The sequence below is a fragment of the Argentina silus genome (genome assembly GCF_951799395.1).
Source record: "Argentina silus genome assembly, chromosome: 5".
In the NCBI taxonomy this organism is placed as follows: Eukaryota; Metazoa; Chordata; class Actinopteri; order Argentiniformes; family Argentinidae; genus Argentina; species Argentina silus.
In genome coordinates, this window is record NC_139659.1 from 5,577,940 (window position 1) to 5,598,150 (window position 20,211).

Below are 20,211 nucleotides of genomic sequence, written 5' to 3' on the forward strand. Positions count from 1 at the left end.
AGGAAACCCCCTGTCCTACTACCGCCCCACACACACACACACACACACACACACACACACACACACACACACACACACACACACACACACACAGAAGAACCACCACCCTCATTGGAACAAACAGAGTCCCCCGACACCTCTTTCCTGAGTGGCGCTGCCATACTAAAATAACAATGACAGGCGGGGTGGAGATGCACCCTCCTTTTACCCCCCCGCGCACACACACACACACACACACACACACACACACACACACACACACATACACACACACACACACACACACACACACACATACACACACACACACACACGCTGTACACACCTCCCCACCCACCCCCTGATGACTTCCTATCCCACTGGGGTGGAGGGGTGGAGAGTTGGGAGGGAGGGGGGGGGGGGGGAGGGGGAGGGGGGCAAGGCTTAGAATGACCCAGCAGAGAGCACTGTCTGTGTGGAGGATGGATTAACCTCCCGTGTGGAGGTCTCAGGGGTGAGGTCATTGAACTAATGTACAATAACACACTGGTTCTTTATGAGGTGTTAAACACATATGCCAAACCAGATCACTGATTGCAGGTCAGAGAGGTCAGTCACACACTGGACAGTTGAATGAGAATCAAGTACTATCAGGTTGTTCAATATCTAACACTGTTTTTAAGTTTTTGTGACTGATCGGCAAGACAAAATCATTCTTAAGGGGACAGAGTGTCATCTCATCTGGAAAAGAGAAAGAGGGAGTGAGAAAAGAGAGAGAGAACCAAAATGGAAAGGAGAGAGAAAGAGGAGAGAACCAAAATGGAAAGGAGGGAGAAAGAGAGAAAATGAGAAAGAGGCAAACTAACCTTACAGTGCCTTCAGGAAGTATGCATCCCCTGGATATTCCACATTTTGTTGTGTTAAAACCTAACTTAAAATAGATTTTTAATTGATGTGTTTTTGTCACTGATCAACACAAAATATCCCATAATGTCAAAGTGAAAAGCTGAAATGTTATGAGTCAATAAATATTTACCCCCTTTGCTATGTCACTCCTAAAATTAGCTCAAATGCAAAAATGTCTTCAACAAGTCACTCAATAAGTTGAATTGAGGCCATCTGAGTGCAAGGATAATAGTTCATGTGATTTCGGAATTAATATATTTCGTTTTTATAGGGTCTCTGGTTTGCATAGGAATCAATTACACATTGTTAGGGTTAGGGTTAGGGTTAGGGTTAGGGTTAGTAACTTGTTGAGAACATTCAGTAACTTGTTGAGAACATTTTTGCATTTGAGCAAATTTTAAGAGTGTCATAGCAAAGAGGGTGAATACCTATTGACTCAAGACATTTCAGCCTTTCATTATTAAATAGTTTGTAAACATTTCTAAAACATAATTTTGACTTTGATATTATAGGGTATTTTGTGTAGATCAGTGACAAAATAAATCTATTAAATCTATTTTAAAGTCAGGTTGTAACACAAGAAAATGTGGAAAAAGTCCAGGGGGTGAATACTTCCTGAAGGCGCTGTACATGGTCATGTGAGAGATGGAGTAGCAGCTGAGCAGATGAGGCCCCCAGGGAATGATGGGGAAAACAGCATGCATGATGGGATAGGACAGGCACAATTGCCTCATCTTCCAACTCAGAGAGAGAGAGAGAGAGAGAGAGAGAGAGAGAGAGAGAGAGAGTCTGAAGGAGATTGTGAAGGAGTGGGAGACATGCGTCACAGACAACATACAGTTGTGGCGATGGGGACACAAGCGAGGACGCTATGAGTCTAGACTCCACACAGACCCACCACACCTGATCGATCTTGGCTGCTGCCAAGCCACCTTATCAACACAAGCTGTCTAAGTTGCTGTAATGGGCATACATACACACACACACACACACACACACACACACACACATATGCACACATACAAAGACACACACACACACACACATACAAACACACACACACACACACACACACACACACACACACACACACACACACACACACACACACACACACACACACCCTCCAGTCCTTAGAGAGCCCACCATCACTAGTACCCAATCAGCCTTGGCCCAGAGCCTGCCTACTCTCCGTCCTCCGCTCTATGTTATAAACACAGGCACATCTACAGTAGGATGTATTTATTTGAGTTGTAAGCGCTTTGTTATACTCTGACCTAACCCATTATATGCAGTGGAGTGTTTGTATAGCTGAGGACTAGGAAGACAAAGCTACAGGGTTCGGCTCAGGTTCAGCCTAAATATCCATCGAGACACTCACAACTAGGTTGGTTTAAAATAACCCTTTTCCTTATTCCAATGTGGGAAGTGGGAAGTGTGTTTCCTGGGCCTTAAGCAGAGGAAGACCATGTACTGCATGTAGGAGCTAACGGAGTCAATGTTTGAGATGCTGTATGGTTACGATGAGGCACTGACTGTCCTGCAGCCGCAGCTGTCATCACGATAGGGGCTTAGATATATATAGTAATATAGGCCATTTAGCTGACGCCTTTATCCAAAGCAACTTACATTGCAGTGAGTGCATACATTTTTCAGTATATATGGTCCCAGCAGGAATCAAACCTACAACCTAAGCATTGTTAAGACCATGCTCTACCAACTGAGCCACACAGGACCACCAGGCTTAGAGGAATCGTTCGGTCCACAAAGGGTTCATGATAGGGCCAGGTCTATAAGGCTGGGATCATAGTGGGGTAGGGGAGCCTGGTGGAGGTAGAAACCATCGGACAGGCTCATTGTAATGCATGACATGGAATAAGACGTGATACCATTCCTCATTCCATTCCATCCATTACAAAAGAGCCTCATCCTCTGATGACGTCTGTTGACCTCCACCACCAGCCTCCCTGGTGTAGATGGGTGGCGTTGATGATGATATACTGACCGTCCTGTAGTCGTAGTTGCCGTAGGTACAGAGGGTTCTGCAGGACGTTACACCTTCCAGGTTCGTCCTCTCTGGTCACCAGCATCAGGTCTGTGTAGATGAACACGGTCACCTGGAGGACAGAGAGAAGGCGGGGGTGGGGCAGGGGGGGTTAACCTTCTGCTGTGAGGTTCTTCGAGCTAAACTTGACATTGCAGTGCATTGCATACATTCAAACCCACCCACATAGTTAAACCCTCTCACTTCACACCCTAAACTCAGGCCCACATACACACAAACACAGACACATGCGCGTACAAACACACACACACACACACACACACACACACGCACACACAGGTGCAGAGGCAGTGTCAACCACCAGCGACCAAGCCACTCTCTTTCTACAAAGGCAGCTCTTGGCAGGCTGTAATACACTTAAACACAACAGGAAATGTTGTTCACACACACAAACACACACACACACACACACACACACACGCACACACACACTCACACAACAGCACTTTGGAGTTTCAAAAGCCCCTGGTCTGCGCTCTAAAAATTTAACATGCATTTTCCACTTACATGCATGACTGGTCTAAACTGACTTATTCATAAGTAGTATTTACAATTGTCTGACCTAAAAAGCAGAAGCCTAGGAACGGAGCGAAATATGAAGTAACAACCACAACCCAATCAAGTTGAATACAGTAACCTTCCAGTGATGTTTGAATACCACACCTAGAAATTTAACAAATAGAGCTGAAATGACTGGCAGGTCTACTTGAGATCATATCTGTTCTGCTCCAAGCAATTGAAACACAGCAGATGCCAGGAGACCCCAATAGCAGTGACTAACCAAGGCAGCTTGTCTCTCCTTAAAGCCTAGTAAGTTTTGGGAAGGTGAGTGGGGTGTGTATGTGTGTGTGTGTGTGTGTGTGTGTGTGTGTGTGTGTGTGTGTGTGTGTGGGAGGGGGGGCTCGCGTGTGAGGGAAGAGAAGAGAGAGAGGAGGGCAGGGCACACACTGCCTTCCCAAACTGCCTTCCTTCCTATTTCAGAGGGTGTGTGTATGGGGATTGTGTGTGTGTGTGTGTGTGTGTGTGTGTGGGTGTGTGTGTGTATGTGTGTGTGTGTGTGTGTGTGTGTGTGTGTGTGTGTGTGTGTGTGTGTGTGTGTGTCTGTTGGGTATATTTTTGGCAGAAGTACTCCTGTCTGTCAGTGGATGGTTCTAAACAATGCCGGGGGAAAGACGCCCTCATTGTTAAGCCTAAACAGACAGGATCCCCCTCCTCTCTGCTTCTGCTAGCATCTGTTCTTCTGAAACACTGTGCTGGATTTCAACTGACATAGGCTGTGGCAATGGAGAGACACCCAAGAAGAAGTGAACATTGACTGGCTGCACACTGGAACGACAGTTGTATTAGAACCAGAACAGACGGTCTGAGTACCAAACTATACCTGCTTTAATTCATCGTTTGTCAATCTATAATGAAGGCACACAATCCTAAAAGGCTACTACAGGAGTGTGTGTGTGTGTGTGTGTGTGTGTGTGTGTGTGTGTGTGTGTGTGTGTGTGTGTGTGTGTGTGTGTGTGTGTGTGTGTGTAAAACCTAAAACAGCCAGAAGAGGGACTGAGTGGCTCTTGCCGGTTTACTGACAGACCAAAACAACGGGGTTGACATGCTTAGTGGAAGAGAAGAGTGAAAGAGAAAGAATATGGAAACAAATCTATACATTCTCACATGAATGCAAGCAGGAGTGAGTGGACTCACACACAGGACACTCTAAAGCAGGAGTGAGTGGACTCACACACAGGACACTCTAAAGCAGGAGTGAGTGGACTCACACACAGGATACTCTAAAGCAGAACTGTTAAATACAGCTCTCTGATTGGCTGTAATATCTAACCCTCTGATTGGCTGTTGGTGATTGAAATTGAAAAATGTGATTGAAAATGTTATTGATGCATATAGTTACAATACAAGCTTACAGTATATGGGATTGAAGGTCATTGAACATCTGTGAATGACCTGTGTGTCGCGTGGATTTATATGTGTGTGCATGTGTGTGTGTGTGTGTGTGTGTGTGTGTGTGTGTGTGTGTGTGTGTGTGTGTGCTGTAGAAAAAGGAAACAACATGTATGTGGTCATAGCCATTGATTTGCCTCTCTCGCAGCAGTTGCCCACAGCAGCAGGCCACCAGCTCCTGTTAAAGGTCAAGTCTCACATCAGTATGAAACTAACAACACACTCAGTTCCCCCCTGGGCAACACCGGGCTTGGCAACCCCAGCACCAGGGAAACCAAAGCAAAGGTCTCACATCATAGGCATAAACATGCTCATCAACATAGTATCTCACTGTGTAACTATGTGTGTGTGTGTGTGTGTGTGTGTGTGTGTGTGTGTGTGTGTGTGTGTGTGTGTGTGTGTTTTCCTGTGAGTACAGTTAAAGTTTGCAAGGTAACTGGATGTGTCTACTATAGGCTGCTGCATGCGTGTGTATGGGTGCTGTTAGGACAGATTAGCTCTTTGCAATCGTTGCTTCCTCTGCAAATAGAGATAACAGTGAGGGGCTCATTGTTGTGGTCTGGCTATGTGTGTGTGTGTGTGTGTGTGTGTGTGTGTGTGTGTGTGTGTGTGTGTGTGTGTGTTGTGGTTTCTCAGTACGTGGGTAGTCGGGGATATAGATATATCAGATACAAAGAGGGGAAAATATGATTAAGGTGTTAAATACAGGAACCTCTGATGATTCTTGTCAGCTTATATTTTAACAAGGTAACTTCAAACACACACACGCACACGCACACGCACACATGCACACACACACACGCGCACGCACACACACAAAGACAGATGCCCGCAAGCACGCATGCAAGCAACAAATCAAATGTCACTGGATTAATCATGTTCACAATGATCTATATGAACATGGGACTTTGATGATGATGATGAGGTGGTGATTCTGAGTTCATACTGCACGTCCACTGTGTGTGTGTGTGTGTGTGTGTGTGTGTGTGTGTGTGTGTGTGTGTGTGTGTGTGTGTACCCAGGGCAGGACTGTGTGTCTAACTCAGTTAAAGCTGTAATAACAGAGATTGCTCATTAAAACAGCCCCAGTCCAATATCTGGCCTCACCGTGACAATGTACAAACACTGCCTGTTAAATATTTGTCTTCTTTTATCAAGCCCCAGCCAGAGGCCTGAATTACCATACTGTTCCGGCTCTCTCTGAGTGTGGAGAGAGAGTCTGACAATGAAGAAAAAAGAAAAAAGTACATTTCTTCTTCAACTCTCCACAAAAGGAAGGAATTCACACTATCACCACACACACACACACACACACACACACACACACACACACAGCTCAGAGACAAGACCTTGTCAAGACGATTCAAAACCATAGAGCAAGTAATAGTGTGATTTTATCAAAGGCTCTGCACCTCCTCCCCCCTTCCCTTCGTCTGGTTTCCCTGTCTTCTATCATTCAATTAGCCCCCCCCCACACACATACACACACACATACACACACACACACACACACACACACACACACACACACACACACACACATATACACACACACACACAGTCAAGTAAACAGCTTGTTTTTTATGTCAGCTGCCCAACCCCTTCAAACACTCTGTCTTTGCTCTGTCTTTATTTCTTTCCATGGCGGAGGGGGGGTGGAGGAGGAGGGGGGGGTGTGTGTGCGTGGGAGGTCAAATGCCACTCTGCCTTCCAACTGCCTCCTAGGATCATAAACAGGTTCTCCTGCTCTTCCTCTCACAGACCCCTGCCAATGCACACGCACACGCACATGCACACACACACACACACACACACACACACACACACACACACACACACACACACACACACACACACACACACTTCCTTTGGACAATATTATCACAATGGCTGCCCAGCTTGGCATAGCATTCCTCTCTCACCTAGTTCCCCTGTTCCCATAGCATAAAACCTGAAAAACACAGACCTGCGTGTGTCCGTGGTGTGTGTCACAGAAATTAGCGATAGAACTAGCGATAGAATACAACTTAACAACGGCAAATATGACAACTAAGTCTCATTTTACCAGGTATTACTCTCCTTTCAGCTTTCAGACGAAGGCTACTTTATAGTTTAACACAGAGGAGAGGCTACTGTAAGAAGCTTTTAAGGAAAGAAGGAGTTTGGATCGTTAGCCAGCCCAGTCCATTGTATATTACATCCTCACTCTCATGACACGATTCCATCACAACAACAATGCACCCATTGATAACTGTATGTAGACCAGTGGAGGCTGGTGGAGGTAGAAATCGGAGGACGGGCCCATTGTAATTCATGAAATGGAATGAGGGATGGTATTGAATAATGGTATTGGAACACAAATTTGATACCATTCCTCATTCCATTCCATGCATTAGAATGAGCCCATCCTCTGATTTCTACCTCCACCAGCCTCCCCTGGTGTAGACAGCTCCAGAGGAAGTCCTGAAGGCTACACACTACTCCCTCTCTGATAACACGACACAAAGGTCAGGAAACATGATGGAGAGATGGAGAGACAGGAAGAGAGAGGAAAGAGGAAAGAGAAAAGAAAGAGGGGAGGAAGGCCATATGATGGCCCTGTGTGAATTGAAAGAGGTAATGGGGTCAGAGAACATTATCATTCCTGAGACTATTGTGTGTGCTCTCATGATGACTAATCATAACTGTGTGTGTGTGTGTGTGTGTGTGTGTGTGTGTGTGTGTGTGTGTGTGTGTGTGTGTGTGTGTGTGTGTGTCTGTGTGTGTGTCTGTGTGTGTATGTGTCTGTGTGTGTGTCTGTGTGTGTGTGTGTGTGTCTGTGTGTGTGTCTGTGTGTGTGTGTGTGTGTGTCTGTGTGTGTGTGTGTGTGTGTGTGTGTGTGTCTGTGTGGTGTGTGTGTGTGTGTGTGTGTGTGTCTGTGTGTGTGTCTGTGTGTGTGTCTGTGTGTGTGTGTGTGTGTGTGTGTATGTTCAGCAGAGTTGGCGTTTACATATCTTGAAATGATGCATCGCACACAGTGGTTGTAGTCAAAGACTCCAAATGAAAACAAATGGGGTATGACTAAAATGGCTGCTGTCTCATCTTGAATAATTGATGTCCCCTGCAATTGTGCTGGTCCCAAACTAGTCCCCGGATATTAAAATAGAAATGTGTTTGCTGTTGTCATAATTTATTATCTATGAAAGGCAAACATACTTTTGATAATGACTCATGTGTCACACTGAAATGTGAGAGGAGTGGAACCATGACAAATGAAGGTGTGAAAAAACAGAGAGAGGAGAGACACAGAAAGACAGAAAGAGCATAAGAAAGAGAGAGAGAGAAAGAGAGAGACAGAGAGAGAGGTAGAGAGAGAGAGCGAGAGAGAGAGAGAGCAAATGGATATGCAATAAATCGAGGAGGAGAGAGACAAGGGCATACGCGGCGACAGCATCTGTCATCGTAAGAGTTTGAGTTTCAACCAGGGAGAAACTCTGTGGTACATGAAATAAATCCACTGTCACTGGAGTCTGTATCATTCTCAGCCTTGCTCAATAATTCATTCACCACAACTAAACAACTCCGCTTCATGTACACACGTTGTGCTGAGCAACAGACTGATTGATCAGGCATATCTTCAGAAGTCTCTCACACAATAAAACAGAGGAGAGGAGAGGAGAGGAGACAGAACAAGAGAAGAGAAAAGAAGAAAAGTAATTCAAAGAAAAAGGCTTCTGAAAGAGGCTTTGAAGCACATCTCTCTCTTCTTCTCTCTGGTAGCACACATATACCACAGCTGGAACAGAAGAAGCATCAACAAGCTTCAGCCTACGCCTTTCAATTTGGGCCTCTGTGTTCCCTTCCTGTCAGGGGGGTATTTTAGAACTGTGACCTGTGGACCTCCACAATGCATTCCACACACATATAGACCACAAAGACACACAAACACACACAGACACACACAGACACACACACACACACACACACACACACACACACACACACACACACACACACACACACACACACACACACAACTCTCATAGGTCGCTATTTACCTTAATGGAGAGGTGCTTGCTCTCATGTAGGATCATCTCCTCTGATATGATCAGTGTACGTGTGGGGTTACACAGGTCCAGAGGCTACACAGGAGGAACAGCAAGGGTTAACACACATCAACTCACCGTTAGATTATTACAATGGGTTACAATTGGAGATTAAGATGAGGTGACATCCTGGGAATTCTAGATTTAGTTCACAGCATCCATGTAACAACACAGGCATGTATCATAACAATAAGTCAATAATTCCTCATACCAACAACAAATGAAAATCACTCGCAACATATAACAGTCAAACACCACTGACAACATCCCTAAGAATGATCACAAGGATCACAATGATCACAAATGTCTGGAGGAGAGAAATGGTTAAGAGGAGTGATCACATGAATATATCCACATGTAAAAGAGAGAGGGCATGAGGCTACAGTACCAACTCCATCTTGGCTCCAAGAACTTCCATGCTTTCTGCTCGACACCACAGCAAATGAATACAGACTGTTACGGCTGGCGGCTCTAGAAGTTAGCTACAGTTGCAGAGGACTCTATGGCGATTCTCACAGTGCGAGATGTGACTGCGGGACACGCTCTATAAGGGTCTCGCTCTGTGAGAAGGTGTTTAAGAGCTAGCGCTAGGCTAAAAGCACCACAGCAGCGGGGGTGGAAACCACATCCTCCTGTTGTGGACCAGGGTGAGATTAAATGTGAGGGAGGGGGAAAGACAGAGAATGGACGGGGGCACAACACAGAGAGAGAGAGAGAGAGAGAGAGAGAGAGAGAGAGAGAGAGAGAGATGTCGATGGATTTATATTATATCACTTTCCATATGAAGGTTTGGCAGAGACTTTTGACTATATTTTATTAATAGCAAAACATATGTAATATTGATAATCTGACTCCAATGTAATTATCACTGTGTGCAAAGAATTGTTGAGTTTGTGCTGAATTAGTGCAAGAAAGGTCAAATAGAATGAATCATTTGAGGCTTTAATAATACTGTATACTTATACAACTATTACAAGGCGAATAATTCATAGAGAAATGTTACATCCTAATAGAGAGAGAGATAGAGAGATGACCACTGGTCATTCAAAACAATGCTACTCACAACATGATGATAACCTCACAACAGGACACGGGAAAAGAGAAAGAGCTTTTCCCTGACCTCTGCCTTTTATATCACCCTAGAAACCACAGTATTTAAATCAGAGCTGTTGTTAAAGAGACCCAACCACAATCAATATTATTACATCCAAACTGATGACATCACAGCTTTGACAGCTCAAGACACTCCACAGAGCTCACAGCCATGTTCCTTCATGAGGATGGTAAACTTAAGAAGCCATGTTCCTTCATGAGGATGGTAAACTTAAGAAGATTGGGGCAGAATTTAAATAACACTATAGGGAGAGAGAGCAGAGAGCGCCCAAAAGGACAGTTTCATTATGCTTCAGAGGGGGGTGGGGGTGACATTGTGAGGGAGGAAGATAACAGGGAGGACTGAAGTGTTACAGACACTTAGCTGTGGCATCCAGAGCGACCTTCTAGTAGACACACACTTAGTGGAAGACAGTGCTTCGTATTATAAACTAGCTAGGCTAGCTTCTGATTCTAAACTTGCTGCCCAGGCCATGATAAATGTAAACCCTAACCGTAACCCTTCGCCTTAACCTTAACCATAACTTTAACCATAAACCTTACCTAACCTATAACCCTAATCTTAAACCTTACCTTAACCATTTCCAATCTCAACTGCAATGGTGTGAGGTATGAGTTGGGCCATCCCAAGCATCCCATTTAGTCTTTACCATCATATAGAAAGAAATCCTAGGCAGGTCACAACCTTTAACACATTTGTTAACCTCTGATGTTAAGTAACCAGTATTGAAGCATCTGTCTGCCCCAGTGCAGGTCATAAAGATTGGTTCAGCCAGGGGTCACCATATACCGACCATATACCCCTGACAGAGAGCCAATCACTGGGCAGGGATATAAGCATGTAATCAATCCACGATTATTTAGAGCAGGGTTTGAATGCAGTCACGTGTATTTCTGTTGTGTTTGCAATGCAGAGTTATGCTACCAGTCATACTGTATAGATTCAAAGGGGTGAAGGGAAAAATGTATGAATACAATCAGAAAGAAGAAACGTAAAATAGGAAAAATAAGGACATAGAAATATGGTGAGACAAAGTCACAAATGCTATATAAACACACACACAGACACAGACACAGACACAGACACAGACACAGACACAGACACACATACACACACCTGTACAAAGATGGGGAAGATGAGGATCTTGGGAGCCATCGTTTTGACGTAGCCATAGTTGCCGTGGGATACGTGCGAGCGTACAATCGTGCAGTTCTGGTAGTTGGCGAAGTTGGAGTTGGCCGTGCCGGAGGATTTGGCTGTCTTGCTATTAGTGGGGCGTCGTAGGAAGGTGGTACGACTCGGTAGCCCGCCTCCGAAAGGGGCGCTGCCACTCCCCTCTGTCTGGGGCACACTGGCCAGGCGCGGTGGGTACAGTCTGCCCGCTAAGAGAAGGACGGGGACAGACGTGCTCACACACACACACACACACACACACACACACACACACACACACACACACACACACACACACACACACACACACACACACACACACACACACACACATGTCACGGGAGTGAGGCAGGGCCATACGGAGGTACACTTATATAATGAGTTCATGTTTCACCAAACATTAATCTATGAAGATGATGAGAATGAAGATGATGATGATGATGATGGCTGTATATTGTGCATTGTAATTGTGCTTCAATTAGTAAATAACTTACCCAATGTGCCTTGGTTGTCTTGGTATACAGGCCTCAATATCTGAAAGAAAAACAATATCAAAGTAGGTACAGTATAACAGAGTTGGAAATGAGCTCTCTCAGTACTCTCTGTTCCAGGAAAATGACAGTCAAGTGCATCCATCTAGCCTGAAGTGAAACTGAAGCAATGCCTGTACAAGTTGGTCATGAGAAGGGAGGCATACAGAAGGGCACACTGTATCTATGTTACGGTACAGTTGGTGATTTCAGACCGTCGGCCCATGTCCCATATGTACAGTCCTATGGGCGCGTGTGTGACCGTGTGTGTGGTGTTCAGTCCTATGTGTGCGTGTCCTATGTGTCCGTGTGTCCGTGTGCGTCCATGTGTGTGTGTGTGTGTGTGCGTGTGTGTGTGTGTGTGTGTGTAATTCCCTTTATATTTTTATTTTGAATAAGCCCAACTGTATATCTTCACTCCCCCAAATGCATCCTCTACCCTCCTTTATCCCTTTCTATCCTTCTTTACCCTTTTGTACCATGCATGCCCCACTCTACCTCTCTCTTAAATCCTTCTTTCCCGCATGTACAGTAATTCTTCCAGCTGCCTCATGTATCTATCCTTCCCTCTTCCCCTCCATAGCGTCCCACTCATCCCTCTCTTCCTCCTAGCATCAGCGTTCAGTAGGTATTCCCTTCGTGCACTCTTAGGCCCCATGTCTTCTGCCTCTCCTACGCACAGGCCTGAAGACTCACACACACACACACACACACACACACACACACACACACACACACACACACACACACACACAGCAGTCACCCAATGACCCTCCTGTCTCTAGTCTACAATCTACACAGTCTCATTTAGTCCCTCTACAGGCCTTATACCGAGGAAGCTACTGCTGAGTCACGGAAGCCACACACACACACACACACACACACACACACACACACACACACACACACACACACACACACACACACACACACACACACACACACAGTCTCCCCTGGTGTGACTGTGACATAAGAAGTGAATATATAAATGTGTGCTTGGCCCTCTGTTTCTGGTGTTCCTCTCTGTATGACTTTGATGGCTCCAATGCACAGTGGGTGGGAGAGGGACAGGCTGGGGAGAAGCCCTAACAGCCCTACCAGCCCTCTGCGTCTACCCCTCCAACATGGCCTGGTGTATGTCTACATGCTGGCAAAATCAAGTTCACAAAATCAATGCGTTTTTTTCGCCATCTGGTGCACTTTATTATGCCTTCAACATAAGAACTATTACCTCATTCACAGCATGTTAGATGATGTAACTTTGTGCATCATTTGACAGGTCACCCTTTAGGACCCTAAAGCTTTTACCATAGAGGGGCTTGAATACTGATGTGGCAGTAAATTGTATAGGTGTCACAATTTCAATAGACAAGTTAACTATGTACTATAGTTCAATAGATATAATATCTCTGCTTTACAAATTGCATATATTTCTAAGCTTTGAATGGCACACGTTATGCCTATCTCATGTCTAAATTACACATAAATCTAACGTCTTGGTGTCTCTCGGAATTGAGAGGCACAGATGGTCTAAATGGCATAGGTTTGGATGTCACAAATACCTCAGATTCTATCCGATCATATAATATAAATAGATTTAGATTTAGATTGTGCCATCAAAATATATGTTCATATATATTCTGATATATATCAAGATATATTCTGATATATTCAGATAGTGCTGTCAAGGAGGTGGGGGTAGGGGAGGAGCCTGGGATGGACCATGGTGCCTTGCTGGGGGGCCAGTACCTGGCTGCCGTGATTAATGGGGGCCAGGATGATGTAGTTATCCCCGTTAGACGCCTTCACTCTGGTCCCCTTCAGGGTCTGGGTGTGGGCCTGGGCATGGGCCTGGGGCTGGCTCTGGGTCTGGGGCCTGGGTTTACCATCCATCTCCTCTGGGGCTCCGCGGCTAGCTCTCTCCCCCCAGGGACCCCCGAAACCCGGCCCCATCCCCCCTCCACCTCCCCCGCCCCCGCCTCCTCCCCCCTCGGACCCGTTCACCAGTAGCCGCCGGCTGGTGCGGTGGTGGGCGGGAAGGGGGGGTACGACAGGGGGGCTCTTGGTGTCTCGTCTCCTGGTGGGGGGGGAGGGGGCGTCATAGTCGTTGGCGGTCTTGTAGGTGGGCCGGTGGAGGAGTCCCTCGAAGCTGGGCTTGGCGGCAGGGCCGGTACGCCAGACCACCACTGTGATCTCACTAGGACTGTTTCTGTAGGGGGGGAGGGAGGGATGCATGGAGGAAGAGAGGGAGGGAGGGAGGGAGGGAGGGAGGGATGGAAAGATGGAGTGAATATGACAACAAGTCAGGAAGAGTGAAAAGATGAACTCAGCACAAACACATAGGTATGGCAAATACATGTGTGTTTTATCATGGGGGTGGCTCAGGGGAGGCTGGTGGAGGCAGAAATCGGAGGACAGGCTCATTGTAATGCATGTGTTTAATACCATTCCTCATTCCATTCCATTGCATTACAATGAGCCTATATCCTCCGAAATCTCCACCAGCCTCCCCTGGTGTGGCTCCATAAGAAGTGAATATAGAAATGTGTGCTTGGCCCTCTGTTTCTGGTGGTCCTGTCTGTAGTACCTGATGGCATGAGCGAGGTCTATACACTTCCATTGTTCTACAGGCTGGCTGTTGAGTTGTAGCAGTGTGTCCAACTGCTGTAGGCCTGCAACATCTGCTGGCCCACCTGGGGAGGGGAGAGAGGGCAGGAGAGGGTCACACACACACACACACACACACACACACACACACACACACACACACACACACATAAACTTGATCTACTGGACAGCCTCAGGAGAGAGGAGAAGGCAAGAAAGGGTCAAGTACAGATATACGGTACACACACACCCACACACCCACACACCCACACACACACACACACACACACACACACACACACACACACACATATAAACTTGATCTACTAGACCGCCTCAGGAGAGAGGAGAGGGGAAGAAAGGGTCAAGTACAGATGTACAGTACACACACACATCCACACACCCACACACACACCCATACACACCCACACAGACCCACACACACCCACACACACACACCCACACACACACACACACTGTGACATATGAGGAGCTTGCCTGGATCGACAGCTTGGACTCTCACTGGGGAGTCAGAGCAGATGGTGAAGCCATAGCCGTCCTTTCCGCGAACGATGGTCACCTGCAAGAAACACACATATACACATCAGGTTACTGTACTCTAAAGCCACTATTCATTAGACAGTATATCTATGTCAGGGGAGGCTGCTGGAGGTAGAAGTCGGAGGACAGCTCATTGACATTCATGGAATGGAATGAGGACACCCTCCACCAGCCTCCACTGATCTATGTTCATCAAAACAAGGTCAAACTTCAAGAAGCTGGTCAGTGGGACACCATGGGACAACTCACACAAACGTTCAAACACACATATCCATACACGCAATCACACGTTACACTATAAGGAAACAACTATCGCACTGCAAATCCATACAATCGACTATGTTAAAGTTAAACACAGATCTGCCACTGTGGACTACATCAGACAGAGGCATGGGAGGCATGTCATCAGCATTAAAGTGTCAGACCTCCCTCTTACTGGCTGCAAAGATTTATGTAACACCGTCTCATATAAATTATTTTAGGATAATAGTCAGGCAGTCAGAAAGTGTCATTGAGGCAACGTCTCACATCAAATCTAAATAAATCTACGTATATGTAATTGCAGTGAAGTGAAAAAATATTTCCGCCAGTGGGGACTACATCAGAAACAACAAGCAGTTGCACCAATATGAGCATATGTCTGGAGATTACAGTGGCTCTAGCTCCCTGGCCAAATGTTGTCGTGTATGTGTGTGTGTGTCTGTATGTGTGTGTGTATCTATGTGTGTGTGTGTGTGTGTGTGTGTGTGTGTGTGTGTGTGTGTGTGTGTGTGTGTGTGTGTGTGTGTGTGTGAGTGTGTGGGTGCCAGCCACAGAGATTAGTGCTTGTGCCCCTCATCAAAGGACAGCAACGATTTGTGCTAATCTGATGCCAACTGTAGACAACTCAGTCACGCAGAGGGATCACACACACACACACACTCTCACACGCAGAGGGCAAAACAATTCTTTCTCTCCCTCTTTCACTCAACCACACACATACACACAGACACACACACACACACACACACACAGACACACACAGACACACACACACGCACGCACACACGCACACACACACAGACCCACACACGCGCACACACACACACACACACAGACCCACACACGCGCACACACACACACACAGACCCACACACGCGCACACACACACACACACACACACACACACACACACACACACACACACACAGTGTCAAACCTCTAGGAATAATGCCAGTGTGTGTTTGCCAAAACCAACAGCTCTCCACTCCAAAACATTGTTTCCATCTCATCAGGGGCCTTCGAGTTCAAATTCTGTTAAAGTCAGCACACACACACACACACACACACACACACACACACACACACACACACACACACACACACACACACTGATACAGCTAGAGAGACCACGCTAAGAGACTCACAAGCTCCTCCAAAGACACAAAGTAGAAGTTGGATGAAATCCGTTCCCCTCGATGGCTAGCTAAGGACAGAGGCTAAGCTGATCTGAATCAAAGCCGATGAGCAACTTCTACCCAAAGCATAAAAGACCATACTCTTACATAAAAGACCATACTCTTACATAAAAGGGTTCTGTGTTCTTCATTTGTCCCTGTAGGGGAACCCTTTGAAGAACTCTTTTGTTTTCTATGTAGAACCCTTTTAGGTTCCATGTAGAACCGTCTGTGGAATGGGCTCAACATGGAAGCCAAAAGTGTTTTACATGGCACCAAAAAGAGTTTCTCTACATTGACAAATGAAGAAATGTTTTTGGTAGTAACTTTAAAAGAGTGCAGCATCATGTGCATAGAGCGTATTACTCACATTACTAGAGCTCTCTGACTGGAGTGTCTAGAAGATGAACATCAGTCATGTGTGTAAGCTAGTAACTGTTAACCTCTTGATCCCATTGGTAGAGACTGTTTTAATGAAACACTTCTTGATAGGATGCTGGGCAGATTAAACAGCAAAGAACTGGACACACACAGAGAGAGACAGAGTCCCAGTTGTTAAACACAGACGACACGTCACCTCGCCATGGTGCCAGTTAGGTTGACCTCCTCCTGCTCACAGCCATGGCTGTGGCTGTCGCCAAATACACACACACACACACGCACACGCACACGCACACGCACACGCACACGCACACAGGTGCAGACACACACAAACAAACACACACACACACACACACCACGCTTTTTTTTTTTTTTTTAAATGACGTTGCATTGTTTTTTGGTTGTATCGTTGTATATCCATCATGACAGAAAATGATATGGTCCAGCAATGTCTAAGTCCAAACGTTGTGTAGGATGTGATTCACGGTTTAGTGCCAACCATAAAGAGACGATGGGAGAGAACTGGGACACCGTTAAACCGAAACATGCACAGAAACATGCACAGAAACATGCACAGAAACATGCACAGAATCATGCACAGAAACATGCACAGAAACATGCACAGAAACATGCACAGAAACATGCACAGAATCATGCACAGAAACATGCACAGAATCATGCACAGAAACATGCACAGAAACATGCACAGACTTGTAAAGTAGGATGTGGTAACAGCATCTCATAGAAGTTATTTTAGGAGTCAGAAACTGTCATTCAGGCAACGTCTCATATCAAATCTATGTATATGTGATTGCAGTGAAGCAAAAAAATGTTTCCGCCAGTGGGGACTACATCAGAAACAAGAAGCAGTTGCACCAATATGAGCATATGTCTGGAGATTACAGTCTGGCTCTAGCTGTCCGGCCAAAAGTGTGTGTGTGTGTGTGTGTGTGTGTGTGTGTGTGTGTGTGTGTGTGTGTGTGTGTGTGTGTGTGTGTGTGTGTGTGTGTGGATGGGATGTGTATGTGTATGTGTATGTGTATGTGTATGTGTATGTGTGGATGCCAGCCACAGAGATTAGTGGACAATAAAGATTAATCAATCAATCATGCAGCTGACAATCATGCAGCAAGGTTAGATAATGAACATCAAATGTCAACCTCAAGTCAAAATGAAAAATACATTTCCAAATCACATTACAACGTCTAATGAACTGTTAATTCCAACCAACAATTGACTGAACATTAACCATCAGGTCAATCCAACATTGCACTATTGCATTGAACATTTGCAATTTTGACATTTAAAACGTTCAAAAACAATACTCTCATAACCGTTGTACAACGTCCGTTTGGATAGTTTTTGTGACCAAATAAAAAATGTCCATGGGGTGGTGTGTCAGATTGTGTGGACAGAGAAGTGTCAAGTGCCAGACAGGAGATCAGAGCAGACAGTTGTGTGTGGAGGGGACTGTTTAATCACCCTGCGGCCCGGACATGACCGCTACAACACGGGAGTGCGCGGAGGGGGGGGGGGGGGGTGTTGTCCGCTGGGTGAGGGATTGGTAGGTTGGCACAGTGGGGGGGGGAGTGGAGGGGGGGGGGGGTAAAGGAGGGTTGGGGAGTAGAGGGGGTGTTAATGAGTGGTGCCCCCTGGCCTCTCTGAGCGTGGGATCGGACCGCTGGGAGACTAAACACACACCGGCTGGCATCCAGTACCCAACAGCGGGCAAATGGTGGGCACACACACACACACACACTCAAGGACTCAAACAAACTTGCACATACTCTTTCATAACCTCAACCCTCATCTTCCATTATTTCCATCTTTCCTGGAAAGCCCTAGCAGCACACACACACACACACACACACACACACACACACACACACACACACACACACACACACACACACACACAGACACACACACACACACACACACACACACACACACACACACACACACACAACACACACACACATACACACGCACGCACACAAACACACACACACAGACACACACACACAGACACACTTACACAACCATGTCCTTCAGTATTAATGTGAATCCAAGGCGCAAAAATGAGCAACAACTGTTCCTTGTTCTAAGAACCCAGGGCTACAACACAAAGACATGGCAACACACAAACAGGGCTCAGGGTGAACATACAGTATGTGGTAGGATTCTATTTTCCCATCTCTGAATCTGTCTCAAGAGTCACTGAGGCCTAGCGGTTCCAAGCCCGCTGTATTGTGCTGCAGAGTGTCCAATCACTCTCTCATACACAGTGACTAGCATCAGTATTTGTTGTGAGGCATGTCTATTCAAATGAGCTGAGACGGGGGCTTGTATAGTGTCTTACGTAACAGCTGTGCGAATGTGCGTAGGAGTAGTGTGTGTGGAGTCGTGACCGGTCCTGTCCTCTGTTGGATGAGCAGTGAGTGTGTGTGTGTGTGTGTGTGTGTGTGTGTGTGTGTGTGTGTGTGTGTGTGTGTGCGTGCCTCCGTATATGCATCTGTGCGCCCCCTCTCTCTCTCTACGCTGTTCAGCCCCATCTCTCTAGTAAAAGATGTTATCAGACCTGACCATAACAGTGTTCTGCCTGCAGCAAACAGAGCCCATACACGGTCTGTACATTTCTGCTGTGTTCAATGCATCTCCAGTCTGACGAGATGTGCATCGACGAGTTGTGCATCGATGGTTTCAGGGGGAAACACACAAACACACCCACACAAACCCACACAAACCCACACAAACCCACACACACACTAAGTCCTCTGCCATCCACCACCACCTCCATTATGCTTCTAACCTCAGCCAACACAGCACCCCCTGGTCCATTGTAGACTAGAGGAGCATATCTGGGTCAGTGTATTTTGGTGACAGGGTGTCTAGGCCACCAGAGCCACCAGGAACAGAACCCCCCCCCAGCCTCTCAGCCAGCCTCTATTGTTCCCATGTCAACGATATGAGCTCACACTTCACCATGCAAACTGCATTCAAAACACTTATTGTATCAAACTATACTATCTCTCTGTGTCTGTCTCTGTCTCTCTCTGTGTGTGTGTGTGTGTGTGTGTGTGTGTGTGTGTGTGTGTGTGTGTGTGTGTGTGTGTGTGTGTCTCTCTCTCTCTCCCCCTTCCCCCTGTCTTCCCTCGTTCTAAATGAATAATGCAGGTGGCGTCTCAGGAAATAGGGAACACACTTTCACTTCTCATCCTTTCATTGTTATACTTGTTTCCGTATGATTACTTCCCTAATGTGTTAGATGACATTGTGAAATTGCAATCGTTCCTTTGAGCATCCCACAAGCAGCAGTACTTCTTAAAGACAGAGATTGTGATACACAGTGCATTCAATCCCTAGTTTCTCTCTCTGTTTCACAGTGCTCTGAATACAGAAGCCCTGAAGGGTAAACCAAGAA

General features: G+C 46.1%; 1 protein-coding gene across 3 annotated transcripts in view; it reads right to left on the bottom strand.

Annotated features, from left to right (window-relative positions):
* rgs3a (regulator of G protein signaling 3a) overlaps positions 1–20,211 on the bottom strand; it is a gene marked incomplete at its 5' end in the record, with an annotated part of 105,738 nt that overhangs the window by 79,790 nt on the left and 5,737 nt on the right. For 2 of the 3 annotated variants that reach the window (XM_083669903.1, XM_083669904.1), the window contains 7 exons: positions 2,891–3,002; positions 8,938–9,021; positions 11,216–11,481; positions 11,767–11,806; positions 13,552–14,011; positions 14,390–14,495; positions 14,908–14,989. In XM_083669903.1, the coding sequence (XP_083526029.1) occupies positions 2,891–3,002; positions 8,938–9,021; positions 11,216–11,481; positions 11,767–11,806; positions 13,552–14,011; positions 14,390–14,495; positions 14,908–14,989 (1,150 nt within the window). Of the gene's footprint in view, positions 1–2,890; positions 3,003–8,937; positions 9,022–9,373; positions 9,440–11,215; positions 11,482–11,766; positions 11,807–13,551; positions 14,012–14,389; positions 14,496–14,907; positions 14,990–20,211 lie in introns of those variants that run through there. The other variant, XM_083669905.1, reaches the window with a different exon arrangement.